The sequence below is a fragment of the Trichosurus vulpecula genome, chromosome 4 (genome assembly GCF_011100635.1).
Source record: "Trichosurus vulpecula isolate mTriVul1 chromosome 4, mTriVul1.pri, whole genome shotgun sequence".
Classification (NCBI taxonomy): Eukaryota; Metazoa; Chordata; class Mammalia; order Diprotodontia; family Phalangeridae; genus Trichosurus; species Trichosurus vulpecula.
Window position 1 is genome coordinate 71,211,719 of NC_050576.1, and position 14,423 is coordinate 71,226,141.

A 14,423-nucleotide genomic window follows, 5' to 3' on the forward strand; every position below is an offset into this window, starting at 1 on the left:
TTTTGCTGGAAGATTTCTGATGATGGAGAACTCACCTTTTTCAGAGGCAACTTAATCCACTTTCGGAAAACTCTATCAGGAATTTTTTTTCTGATTTTCTTGGATAAAGTCTTAGAGATTGTGGATAATAATATGAGAGAAAATATTATTCAAATTAAAATTCAATGAACCAATTTAATTCAACAAATATTTATTAGTTGTCTAATATGAACAATGTGCTAGAGATGCAATGATGAAAAATTACATAGTTCCTGCCCACAAGGGACTTATAATCTAATGGGACAGAAATGACACGTACACAAGTCAATATGATACAAAGGAGAATGTAAGATGAGAAAAGGAAAAACAGTGCTATAAGTTCAATACACATTTATTAAGGTTATACTCTGTGTAACACAGTGTACTTGATGCTAGGGTTACAAAGACCAAAAATGACACAGTTCCTGCCCACAAAAGCTTGGTAATCTAAGAGGGAGATGAGACACATCACAGATGCTTCTAATATAAGATAGAAGAAGATAAGTATACAAAGTAGAAACCCAACAGGAATACCTGAGCTGTTTGGGGATAACTGGGGACATCAAGAAAGACTTCTCAGAGGAGGGGCTACCCAAGTTGGACCTTAAAGAGCCATTGTCATTTATGAAGGATAACAAAGTTGTGCTCATCCTATAGGCCATATTTCTTATCAACACATATACATAATGAATTTTTCTGCCTCTTTGTTTCTTAGGCCAGATATATGACCCAACTGAAAGAGTATGAAGGGACTCTTATATTGAATGATGATGAGTCTCAAATGCCAGCTTGGGGTGAAAAAAAAGGATTTTTTCCAGGGTTTCTTGTCCAGATTTTTGATCCAGGAAAAATTCTCAGCATCATTGCAAGTGACTTACTCTGCTTCCCCATAGGTAACTAGACGTTGAGATAGCCAACCGTTCATGGAAATCCCTGTCTGGAATGGAGAAATGTATATACCCTCCCCCAGCTCCAGTAAGCTGAAGGTAGAAAGCATCATGGAGCCCCAGAAAGACCAAGAGCCATTTGCTCCTTCTCACCTGGTGTGAGGTCCATCCCAGACTTCTCATTGCAGCCCTGGAGTGAGTCCAGAGTCCGGGTCACCTGACTGGCAAAGTCTTCCCCACCATTCATGCACTCCCGCTGCAGGTGGTGCCTCAGATCTGTGATGTCATACTCATAGCCGTCCAGGATGGGGGTCTCTCGAATACTTAGAGTACCACTTGAATTGTGGCCCTGCACCCGTGCATTCCTTAGGCTTTCACGACCATGGCCACCAATGAGAACTGACGGGATGTAGTGGATCTCATTAGCTGCCTCTGCACTGGCACTTTTCTGAGGTTGAGGCACACGTCGCCGCTTACACCAGCGTCGACGGGTATAGAGGATCATCACTAGACACAAGATGGAGAGCAGCAAAGCAATCATGCCCCCCTGGGGAAAGAAGAAAACACACAGCTAGGAGATACAAGGCCAAAAGAGGGTTCACAGTCTGGCCATCCCAAAGAGAATTAATTCAATAACCTTAATGCTTCAACTACCAAAACACAACATTCACTTACTCACTTTTTCGGTAAGCATATATCCAGTGCCTGCTGGCATGCACAGCTCAACAGCAAGAAACAAATTGTTATAACCAATGCTTGAAGTGAAAGAAAAGGAAGGTGGATGTCTGGACCTTTTTGCTTTCCAGATGTGGAAACAGGTCCATGGAGATTGGGTGGTTTTATGAATGTCACTTTGCTGGGAGGTGGCTGAAGCAGGATTAGAATCTAGGTTTAAATCTGCTCCCAAAGTGTTAAGATGGGTTTAAATCCTTTAGAAAAGGAATAAACAACATGGGATCATATATTTAGAGCTGGAGGGATCTTAGAGGTCATTGATTCAAAATTTCTCATCTTACAAAAGAAGAAACTGAGGATCAGAGAGTTTAAGTGACTTGCCCAGGGTGCCACAGCTGATAAGCATCTGAGGTAGAATTCAAACTCAGGTCTTCCTGATTCCAGGTCCAATACTTAATCCATTATACTGCCTAGCCTTTTCTTGTCTCTGCCTGTTCTCTGCTACCAATTCCTATCTCTCATTCTATTTTTACTTTCGGCAATTCCATCTAGATACCAACATCAGACAAGGATGACAACTGGCAGAATCAGTGCACCCACGTGAGCACAGTGTGGTTCTGTGCTGGCTCCGGAGACAAAGGATCCTGGTTCAAATCCCACTTAAAATTCTTATTACTTGTGATACCATAGGCAAGTCAGTTTACTCAACTGGAAAATAAGGGTTAGGGCTATATGGCCTTTGAAGTCCATTTAATCTATAGTTCGCATAATCTTCAATTGGAGAATCTTGGAACCCCAAAATGGGGAGAGACTGGATGGTTCTACTCTTTTCTTTGGTTAATTGTGGCTTTCCAGGACAGCCTTCTCTGAATCACACAATGGAAGCCCTAACCTCAGCTTTTTATTTCCCTATCTTTGGCAGAGGCTGGAGCTCTTTCTCTCTGGTCTCTTCTTCCCCAGCAGCCATTGCATCTGTGGCTAGCTAAAAATCACCACCACTGTAGTCTGTCAATGCAAGAATGTGGCATCACGGTAAGGCTGAACTGTCACCTCTGACATCCATGCGCAGCAAAGTTTGGATTAATGGCCTTGTAAGCCCATTATAGTGGAGTGGTAGGCAGGCATAAATATCACCTTCTGCAACCTGTATTCCCTTCCTTATTTTGGTCAATATCACTCCCAGCCTGCTTCATTAGGCTGGGGTGGGCCACAAGGTTTAGTTCTTGACCTTGGACTTCAATCAATGCCAACACATCATACAGACTGTAGATGAAAAAACCTATTAATTCTCAGCAAGTCCACCCACTGAGAGCCAGGAGATTATTCCCCTGAAATGCATTAAAGGGGTTTTTTTCTAGTTCTATAATAATTATGCCTTGGATTTACAAAGCTCTTCACCCCACCCCAAGCCTCCCCATTTATCTCCTCTTACAATACCATTGTGCAGCAAAGGAGGACAAAGTTCAGTTTCATACCCGTTTTAGAATAAGGGCACAAAGGCACAAAGACAGGAAGCAACTGAATTAGACCCAGATCACATTAGGCGATTTGTCAGTCACGGACACAGGACTAGTATCCAGCCCCATTCCCTTAGATTCTGTCTCAATGGCATTCCCACTCAACTAGACTTTGAAGAATTCTCAATGGGCCTTGAGCTGTGGGATTTCTGCTACTGAGCTTTGACTCTTGGAAACTTCTTTAAGGAATAATTTTCTTGCTGAATTTCATTGAAGACCCACTGAGTTCCCCAGTTTTCCTCAATCTACAATTGCAATAGGAGGTTTTTAGGTTATACAGAAAGAAAAATGGCTTGACCATGAGAGGTTTCAGACATTGGAATCAACTTGGATGATGAGAGTTTTTAGACATGGGAATAAACTAGTGAAAGAGATGGGCCATCTTCACTAAAGTGCCATAGAAATGCTACAACCTTCCATCTGTTGGGAGTAGAATGTATTATATTTAATTTTGTACCTGCCTTTTTAAAGCATAAACTTCTTGAGGGCAAGTGTAGCGTCATTTTCCATCATTTTATCTCTGTCAATCAATCAGCAAGGATTTATTAAGATTTATTATGTCAGGCATAGTTACATACTGGCAATTCAAAGAAAAAAATATTGATTCCTGTCCTCAAGAGGTTTCGCTTACTTCCTGTCTCCAGCAATTAGCACAGTATGTTGTAAATATTGTTGGCATTTAATAGTCATAGGGTCATAGATAAATGGATCATATAATGCAACATTCTTATTTTACATATAGAGAAACTGAGGCCCAGAGAAGTGAAATAATTTGCCCATTGACACAAAAGTAATTAAGTGACAGAACAAGGATTTAAATGCAACTCCTTTGACCTCACTGTGCTGCAATGAGGGCAGCTAGGTGGGACAGCTGTAGAGCACAGGGCCTGAAATCAGTAATAACTGAGTTCAAATCTTAGTTCAAATCTAGCCTCAGACATTTATTAGCTAGGTCACTTAACCTCTGTCTGCCTCAGTTTCCTCAGCTGTAAAATGGGGATAATAATAGCACCTACCTCCCAAGGTGGTTGTGAGGATCAAGTAAGAAAATAATCATAAATCTCTTAGTACAATGCCAGGCACTTAATAAATGATTGGTTTTTCCCCTTCCCACAGAAGAGTTAAAAGTGACAGATTGTAAGGGATGACCTTATTCAATCCCTTTATCTACTATACTGAGGATCTGGAGGGTCTGGAACATCAAGAGCTCCAGAGCCTTGTTCATCATCACCAAGATAATGTGTCAGAACCAGGGCTAGAACCCAGACCTTCCATGTCCAAGTCCAGGGATCTCTCCATCACACTTCTCTAGTAGAAATGGGAGAAACTGATGACCTGTTGGTATCCTTTCCTACTATCCTGACTTTCAGAATTTTTCACTCAAGTTGGCCAAAGCAGACCACAGATGTGGGCAAGGCTAAAGGTTCAGTCCATGTACTAGCAAGTTAACCTCACTCAGGAGAAAATGCAGCAAAAAACCTCTGCCAAGGACAATATCTCTAAGTCTGGTCAGCCATATCAGAAACCCACAGGAGAGTGTTAATGATTCAACACAGCACAGAGGTTCTTAGTTCTTAACCTTTTTTGGGTCATGGACTCCTTTGGGTGGTCCGATAAAGCCTATGAAACTCTTCCCAGAATATAACACAACATACAAAGCACAAGATTAATAAGGTAACTGATTATATTGAAATAAAGCTATTTAAATTTTAAAAGAAAAAAATAGTTCACTGGATCTCAGGTTAAGAATCCTGGTAATATGGGAAACATGATCCGTGCACACACACAAACACACACACACACACACATGCACAAACACACCAATTCCAAAAGCATATGTCACTGACAGTAGATTCTTAAGACCATCTTCATACATAATGGGCTTTCTTTTATTAAACACCAGTCAGATACACATAAAAGTATGAAACCTGCTGTCAGGTAATAAGGTGAGTTATCCACACTGTAGGTTTTTCCTGTTAGAGGGAGAAACAGGCTCATTCTATATCACTGAACATACTAGGTTTGATCCATAGTATGAATTAATCTCAGCCAAAGTGAAGTACTGTTTAATGGGACTGGATTTCTCCAGGCTCATTTTAAATTTTTCCTTATTCAATTTATACAGCTCTGACCTCTAGTTTCCATATGGCAATTCACTAAAGAATAAAATTAGACTGTGAACTCCTTGACAGAAGGGGCAAGTGTTATTTTGCCTTGGTTTCTCCAGAGCTTAGCCCACTGACTAGCACATAGTAGGTGCTTAATGAATGCTTGTTGACTTGACTGGACCCAATCACACTTTCCAAATCCCAGAACTTAGGGGACATTTGGATCCTTATTTTCTGGCTCATTCAATGTTTTTGGCTCTCCTGATCTTGCTTCCATAAATCAGCTGTCTCTGCTGCTAGTCAGCTTTGTCATCACCCTCTGAATTCTCTCCAAAAGGCTGCTGCTTTCTAGTAACAAGGTGCTCCAAAATGAACTCGAGAGTTTAGCCGAGAGTCCCAGCATAGCCATATGAAACAAGACTACCTTGCTCTGAATCGGGGATATGGTTTCTTAGTTTCTGAAGCTTCATTCACTATCAGGTTCCACACTGAATTGAAAAAAAAAATTGGATTGAATTGACTGGTATCCCCCTTCAGGCTTCCTCAAAAGCACTCCACACTGATTCCTGTAGCCTGCCAGGCCTCACTAATCCTATGGGCAGGTGACTTGGAGAGGCAGTGAACAAGCCCCGTGCTGTGAGGAGAACAGAACGATGCTAGTGGGTCCAAATGTTGGTCCAACTACCTTGACAGGCTGCCTTGAAAGAACTTTTCTAAGCATAGCTCCATTTTCTGAAATTAAAATTTCATGATCCAAGAGTTATGCAAGCACCTACCCTGTACCAGTCCTTGCTGACATGGATTGCCGTCATCCAGGAGGACTGCGGCAGCCAGGTGATACAATGAATAGATGACTCAGTGTGGAATCAGGAAGACCCGAGTTCAAATCCAGCTTCAGACACATACTACATATGTGAACTTGGACAAATCACTTCACCTATGCCTCCATTTCCTCATCTGTAAAATGAGGATCACAGTAGCGCCTATCTCCCAGGACTGGTAATTGTAAAGCCCTTAGGACAATGCCTGGTGCATAATAAGCACTATAGAAATGTTAGCTATTAGTACTAATAATACTACCTACTTCACAAGGTTACTCTGAAGATCAATTGAGATAATACATGCAAAGTGCTCTGCAGACCTTAAAATGCTATACAAATGCTAACCTTGATACCATATGGGTACAACTTTGACACAGCTTTTAAAGGGATAATTCTTATTTGTAGGGTTGATAGGGAAAGGGGAGGAGGAATAACTGTCAGATCTCTGGCAAGCAAGTACCCATCATGAGCTCTCATCTTGCCAACAAAGAAACTGACCAAAGAGAAAGGGATCCATCACCATCGTTCCTGATCCAAGATCACGGGTGGCAAAATATTACCGTTATCACTATTATTAATATCTAACATCTATATAGCACTTTAAGGTTATTTCATATAATCTTCCCAATATCCCTATGAGGGAGGTGCTATTATTGTGACATCTGTTTTACAGATGAGACAACTGAGGCTGACAAGGTTGTGACTTACCCACAGTCATATAACTAGTGCTGAGACACCATTTGAACTCAGGTCTTCCTGACTCCATGTCCAGTGATCTATTCATCTACTCTAGCGTTGTAAAGGGTATTCGAGATCATCTAGTTCAACACTCTTACTTCACAGATGAGGAAACAGACAAAGTAAAATGACTTGTCCTGGGTCATGTTGCTAATGGAGAGCAGAACCAGAATTCAAATCCAAGTACTCTGACTCGAAATCCAGTGCTCTTCCCACTACACCATGGTACCTCTCCATGCCAGGGCAAGGTCATATGCATAGCATGGTGCCATGCATAATCTGCTGGCCTTGGGGTCAGAAAGTCACGGTCTTAAATCCTGTCTTATGTTTACACGCAGTGTGCAATAGGACCAATATCTACCAGGGTTCTCTCCCTGCCCTCAACATGGGTTAGGCTAATTTTTCTCTAAAAGACAGGAAATCTGGGGCTGGGCTGGCCTGGGAATGGGACAAGGCTCAAGCTGCATGTCCCTTGAAGAAGCTTCCTGGAAGTTCTTAGTGGTAGTGGTTAAGCTAGCATGGGAGAGAACCTTGAGGGATGGGGCCAAGAAGGAATTTGTCTGCCCTGATTCCAGGTTGGTAACCATGCAGCTGACCAAATGGTATAGGAGCTGGAGAAAACAGGACTAGAGAGAATCAAAGGCTCTTCTTTTGGGGGCTGTTTGCTTGTTGTCCTTCATGCTCGAAAAGGACCAAAATAACATCACTTTATCATGGTCAAGGTACGGTGTGTCTGACTATGCCTATTCAGATGAATACGAGCTTGGAAGGCTCTTTCACAGGTTGGGCACAAACAGTCCCTATGAACAATGGGAAAGGAGAAGTCTCTAAATTTGCACATCTCACATTTCTTTTGAACTACTGTAATTCTGTTTTGCTAATAGAGCATAGTACCTTCTTTGATGTGGACATGCCATGCTGGGCAGTCCTGTGCCAGTGTTTCCCATGTCTCACAATCAATTCAACACCAATGGAAGAATTTTGCCAATGCCTCTGATTATGTAAGGAATGTCAACACTCTCAGAGACATCATATGAAAGATATCATGTGCTAAATAACCATTTTGGAGCCATTACAATAACATCAGAAGAGTGGGTTCATTGACAATCTGGGACAATGGAGTGGTAATGCTATATCATGCTGGCTACAAGCCCATGTGATCCTCATAACTAAGGGCAAGATAGCTATTTCTATCCATTTAATCACCTTATGACAATCCTTATGACACCCATCTCTCCCAATTTGCCCCCAGCTGACAAAATAGCACTCAACCCATCCCAGGGCAAGAGACATGCCTCTGCAAGACAGCAGGTTAAACATCATACACCTAAATGTCCAAGTGATGTGTCTAACCTCTCAGAAGCCATAGAATCAATGCTACCCTATGAAGAAAAAGGGCTCTCTGGTCCAGAAGTTTCTTAGATCCAATCTCCAGTGAGGTTTATCTGATAGAAATGTACTGTTTTTGTACGTGGTTCTGGCTGATGTCATTGGCCCCTCCTGGGTCATGAGATCCTTGCTTCCTCAGAGGGCTCTGTAAGTGCTGAAGAAATAATTCAATCTCCCTTTATTTGGCGGGCTTCATTTGGGGGATCAAGGGACGGTATTATCACGAGTTGCTTTGCTTTCTAACAGCATGGAGGAGGTGAAACTGTCAATATGTGACTGTGATGAATGTGTATTTATTTGGAAGAAAGACAATCATAACTAGGTGACACAATGGATATATTTCTAGGCTTGGGGTCAGGAAGACCTAAATTCAAAGCTGTTCTCAGATACTTACTAGCTACATGACCTTGGGTAAGTCACTTAACTTGTCTGCTTCAATTTCCTCTATTATAAAATTATGATAATAACAGCACCTTCCTCATAGGATGTTGTGAGGATCAACTGAAATATTTGTAAAGTGCTTAGCAAAATGCCTGGCCCATAGTAGGCACTACATATCTGCTTATTCCCTTCTCCTTCCATTTTCTAGTTGACTTCACGGTAATCCAGAGTTCCTGGATGAGGGCAAAGGAAAGTGCTCTTTTAGCTCCTTTGAAAGAAAAGAACAGGTCCCCTGCAGAGGCCTCTAAGGGGGGGAAAGAATTAGTATCCTTTTGATGTAGTTCTCAAGAAGAAGGCTTTGTTGGAGAAGCCAGGGAATATACTGAATGAGTATTGGGAAAGCCTCAGTATCAAACTGAAGCACTTTACTGTAGATGAACCTAACGTGTGATGAAGAATTACTGACTGTGCCAGAAACGTTATCACCTAGCTGTGACCCTGTTCCAGGTGCTGCTCTAGCTTATCATCACCATCTTGCTTCAGGAGACCCATTATGAACTGCAAAAAAAAAATTGACACTGCCAATTACATGGAGCAGTTTATTGAAATATAAGACTCAATTCCTATGAAGGAGAGGGGAAAAGCCTAGGATTCCTGGCCTATGTTCTCTTCCACATTATTTTTTTTCTTTTTTCCTTTATGGTGACTCCTTTGGAAGGGACTATCTTTTTTTTTCTCCTCTTCCCCTTTAGTACTACTGCCTATGCCAGGTGAATTGTACGGTAAAATCCTCCAAAGCATTTAAATGGCAGAAGGTCTTCTAGAAGATCCTTAGGCTTTTGTTGCCATGAAGTGGCATGTGATTGGATCTATATCTATCAAGGTTTTGCTCCTCCCTTCCACTAAAATGGGTAAGATTATTTTCCCCCAAAATGCATCAGAGCTAAGACTTGATAAGCCTATGGTTGGGCAAGGCTGAAGCGACACCTTGGTTGACTCAGCTTTGCTGGATGTATTGAGGTGGCTTCCTAGTTATCATAGGACATTAAAAAAATCTACCCACATGGGGTCTAATCATTTTAGCCTTGGTTGATAGACTAAAACTAAATAAGTCACCAGACCCTGCCCTGCTGATCAGATGTTTCCATATGGATACTGGTGGGGCCACATCCATCTGAGATATATACTGTTATTTCCTTCTCAATCTTATGCAGACAGCTGCTACCGTGGGTTCAGATGGTAATTAGGTTATGTTAGTAGTTAGGTTATCCTCCAAAGGTGAGGATTTCCTTACTCATAAGGGGAGGATATGGTAGCTTACCCAGTAAAGAGAGGGGCAGGGATAGGAGTGTTAGGGAATAAGGACAAATGTTAAGTTAGAGAAAAGCTCCATGATTGGCTATCAAAGGGAAGGCAGGATTCTACCCTCTTTTCACCCCTGAAGTGAAGCCACAGTCCCCTTGGGGTCCTGCCCCCCACTTTGTTGACCACTGCTCTACAGGCTAGGTGACATCCTTGACAATTCCAGCATTCCTTCAAGTGATAAGAAACTCTAAGAATAAAGAAGCCAAATCTCCAAAGTGACACAAGGGTCCAAGGAGCCACCTGGATTTCTTGAATGCTTTAGCAGCACACAAATGAGGAAAACTAAGGTAGGTTTTTATATAAACATATTTAGTGGAAGAACCAATATGACCAATAACTTGCATTCCAAAGCCCAGGCTCACCCTTGGAGTAACCACAATCTAGACAGAGGAGTGAAACGTGGACATAATTAAGGATCCCTCAAAGCAAATGGACATAGGGAATTCAAATTACATTCCTAATGGGATTGAGAAAGCTGCTGATGAAAAGCAGCAAATCAACAAGCTTGGTGAGTAATGTCCTCTGTTTCCTCTCCAAACAATGACTGCAGGTCCCTAACAGAATCAATACCTCTCTACCTTGTTTCTAGATCAAAGTAGGGAGGCAGGAGCCCTTCCTCATTCCCCATGAAGTGTTTGGCTATCATTTGAAACTTGGTCTAGCTAGGATATAGGCAGTACAAGGCAATTCAATTCACTTTAAATAATTTAAGAACTTGCTCTTACTCATCAGTGAAGGCCAGAGGGCTAAAGGCACTGTGTTATGAATTGGTGATATATAGGCAAAAAAAATCAGTCTCTGCTACCGAAAAGTTCACATTCTAATGGGGAGATACCACATGAACAACAAACGAATAAATGCAGAGTCATTCAAGGGGGTGCAGATCACTCACTAATAATGAAGGTGATTATGGTCAGAGAAAGCTTTATGGAAGAGGTAACATCTGAAATTAGGCTTGAGGGATGATGTCTTCTGAGAGGCAGAGGTAAGAGTGGAGTGCTTCTAAGGGGTAGAGATGAGGATGAGAAACCTAGTTGCTAGTCAACTAGTCTTTATCAAGGGCCTACCACATGCATGGCATTGGGATAAGGGTATGAGGGGAAATGCATAGAGGCAGGAGATGGGGTGTCAAGTTAGGGGAACAGCTAGTAATCCTTGGCTAGAATATAGAATAAATGAAACATAATAATGTGAGATTAGGCTGAAAAAGTAGGTTAGGGCCAGTTTTTATGCCAAGCTGAGAAGTCTGTATTTTATCCTGGAGCCAAAAGGAAGCCAACAAAGGCACTGGAGTAGGTAGTGAGACAGACTTGTTCCTTAGGAAGATTATTTAGTGGCTTCATGGAGGACAGATTGGAGAGGGTAGAAGTTAGAAGCAGGGAGACCAGTTAGCAGGCTATAATAATAGTGTGGGCAAGAGTTGATAATGATCTAACCTAGAGGAGGAACACTGTGAGTTGAAAGAAGGGATCAGATCTGAGAGATGTCATGAGGCAAAATCATCAGACTTTGGAAACGATTGAATGGGGGGAAGGAGGTAGGGAGAGGGATGATGAAAGAACAACTGAGGCTATGAACCTGGATGGTTGGGAGTATCAGTATCCTCACCAGAAATGGAGTGGTTAAAAGGAAGGACAGGATTCTGAGAAAATATGAGCTCTACTTTGGATACACTGAACTTTAATTGTCGTTAAGACCTCAAGGGGGCCATGTCGTATGGGCAGATGGAAGTGCAACAGGGTCATTGAGGTTGGCTATAAAGATTTGGGAGTAATCCCCAAAGAGTTATGGTATAATTGATATAAGCTGATGAGATCACAAAGGGAAAACTAACTGTATGACCTTGATCAAGTCACTTGCCTTCTCTGAGACTCAAGTTTTTTTCACCTGTAAAATCAGGAGACTTGATACTCTCTAAAATATGTTACAGAACTAAAATTCCATGATTCTAAATTGATTCCTTTCCATTTGGGAACTACTCTAATTTGGTAAGCAAATCACTTACTAGGAGAAAGGTTTGCTAGTACTGTGTGCCCTGCTTAGCAACTTGGAAACCACAGACCAAGGAAATGATGGTACTGATCCTATTGGGAGTCAGGCCATCAACAGACCATTTAGCAAATGACTTTTTCGAGCCCTGGATAAGTTTATATGCCCCAAGTTATATAAGCAGAGCATGTAAAATCAGACAGGCTGATCGAAATCCTAGAGCCAGGTGCCACTTCCTTGAATTAAGAGGTTTCTATCTTTGCCACAAATGGTGGCATGCAGTCTATTGACACAGAATGTTCCTATTTGTTCCCAAGTCAGGCTAACTCTTCTGCAGATGAGAATTATACCTCGGCCCCTCCCCCAATGGAGAAGTAAGAGATACAAGGGAGGCATATTAAGCAGCATGTTCAAATTATAAATTATTAGGAACATTAACTCCCCCTGGGGGTTTTCTGTAGTCCTTAATCGTGTGGAAATGCTTTCCAGTTGCCATGGGTCACCACGCTAATTAAGAGGCCTCACTGTGCGCTCTGGGGTTTCTGACATGAATTGCACATCCCACTGGCAGGGGACAGACCCTCCCTGCCTGGTTAACCTCTCACTGGGGCATGGTGACACAGCTGCTTGTGGATGCTGCAAAAAAAAAAAAATTCCCTTCCCCCATCACTCTGAAACGCTAACCATCTAAAGAAGAATGAGGGAAGCCCAACCCCACCCCCCAGATGGCCTCAAAAGAAAATTTTCATCCAACGAGATCCTTGGTGAAGCCAGATTCTAGCTCAATTTTCTTGAAGTTGCCCACTCAATCAGGAAAATCTAGGCTCTCCGGATCCCATCAGAGCATCCTAGAACATGGTGCCTGACCAAAGGATGATGGTTCCTTTATTCCCTTTTCTTTTCCCAGGTCTAAAAGCATCACCATTGCCGTGTCTCATCACTGTCCCTTTTCATTAATCTAGTAGGTTGTTCTTTGGTTTTCTACAGCTTCTAGAGTCTTCATCTAAAGAGAATCTGAATAAAGCTAAAGGAAAGAGAATGCAGAGAAGGAAAGTCAACCAGGGACAATTTCACATTAGCTGCTTCTCATGACTTGCTGGTGCTTACCTTTTGTCCTCAAAATATTTCTAATCCTAGACTCTTCACCTTGCAAGACCTCAAACAAGATTGAAACAGCCCTGGGCAAACCCAAAGCACATTTCTCTGATCAGATAACCTTTACAGTCATTTGCAGGAGGGTATATGCTCATGTTTGCCTTAATTAAGTAAACTAAAACCAAGTAGAACAATGTGGTAACAAGTTCAGGGAAGAATCAACTTGCTTGGCATTGAATCTGCAAGGCTCAGCATCCCAGTGGGCACCTACATCCAAAGGGCTGTAATCATTGCTAGCAAAAGGGTCTGGCGAAGAAAAGTCAGGTACAGTAGGGTTCCTCTATCCCCTCTGGCTATGCCTGGGATTGTAGGAAGCTGGCACATAATGAGTTTGCTAATATATATGGATGCCAACTCAGTATTCATCTACTAGACCCCAATCAGTAATTGTTGTCATTCTCCAAAGGCTTGTCCCAGGAATATGCACACAAATACATACCTGCATGTATGTTCATACATGTGTGTGAGTGAAATCACTCATGACATGGAGACAAAAAGGGCACACGTATTGCCCCCAAACACTCCTCAGGGCACTGTTTCTGTGGTCCATGGGAAGAGCAGTGTGAAACAAACTCCATCCATTGTCTCTGTGTTCCAGATCTTTAAGACTTTACAAGCCAAGCATGAAGCCAATAAATAAATACCTCCAGCCGGATAACTGTTCAATGCCTCTTCTTGGCCACGTTCCCTTCCTCCTTTCCTCTTTGTTTTTATGCAGTAGGTGATCTTGATGAAATAAAATAATAACAATAATCTGCTACATTAGGACTAAACATTAAGGGAATTATTGAACAAGTAACAGAAGAGGCAGCTGGCACAGAGCATGCTAATGACCATTAGAGTTTAACCCTCTTTCATTCTCACCATAATGGAGAAGTTAAACCCCTCCCAACCTCACTTTTACCTCTCAGCAGTGAAAAGAGGGGGATCCTCCTTGAGCAAACAACTGCCTCCCTCACTGGGATGACAGCTCTGTGGGTGGCAGCTAAGGCTGACTTAATCAAAATCAACAAAACCAACAAGTATTTCCTAAGAGCCAGGTACTGAAGAGCACACAGGGCAGCAGAGTTGACCCCTGCCAGGATCTCATAGCCTAGCTCCATTAGAAAGAAACTAGGCTTATCTGCCTGTGAGCCCCTTACCCTTAAAAGACAATTATACTACCCAACCAGACTGTGTCTTTCTGGCTATTTCTTGGCATAGTAGGACCCCTGAGGTCCCAAGAGCATTCCAGGCAGGTATGAGAAGTCCTAATCCACTATTTCCCCTCACTCTATCAGTCATACAGCAGTGATGAAAGCCAAATCTATTATTCTAGTTACCACGAGATCTGGAATCTACTAAACATATAACAGAATCATCAATAATAGACAGATGAGT

General features: G+C 42.1%; 1 protein-coding gene across 1 annotated transcript in view; it reads right to left on the reverse strand.

The window, feature by feature from the left end:
* ASTN1 (astrotactin 1) overlaps window positions 1–14,423 on the reverse strand; it is a 280,910-nt gene that overhangs the window by 232,908 nt on the left and 33,579 nt on the right. The window contains exon 2 of the mRNA XM_036755883.1: window positions 1,059–1,452. Coding sequence (XP_036611778.1) covers window positions 1,059–1,452 — 394 coding nt within the window. The remainder of the gene's footprint in view (window positions 1–1,058; window positions 1,453–14,423) is intronic.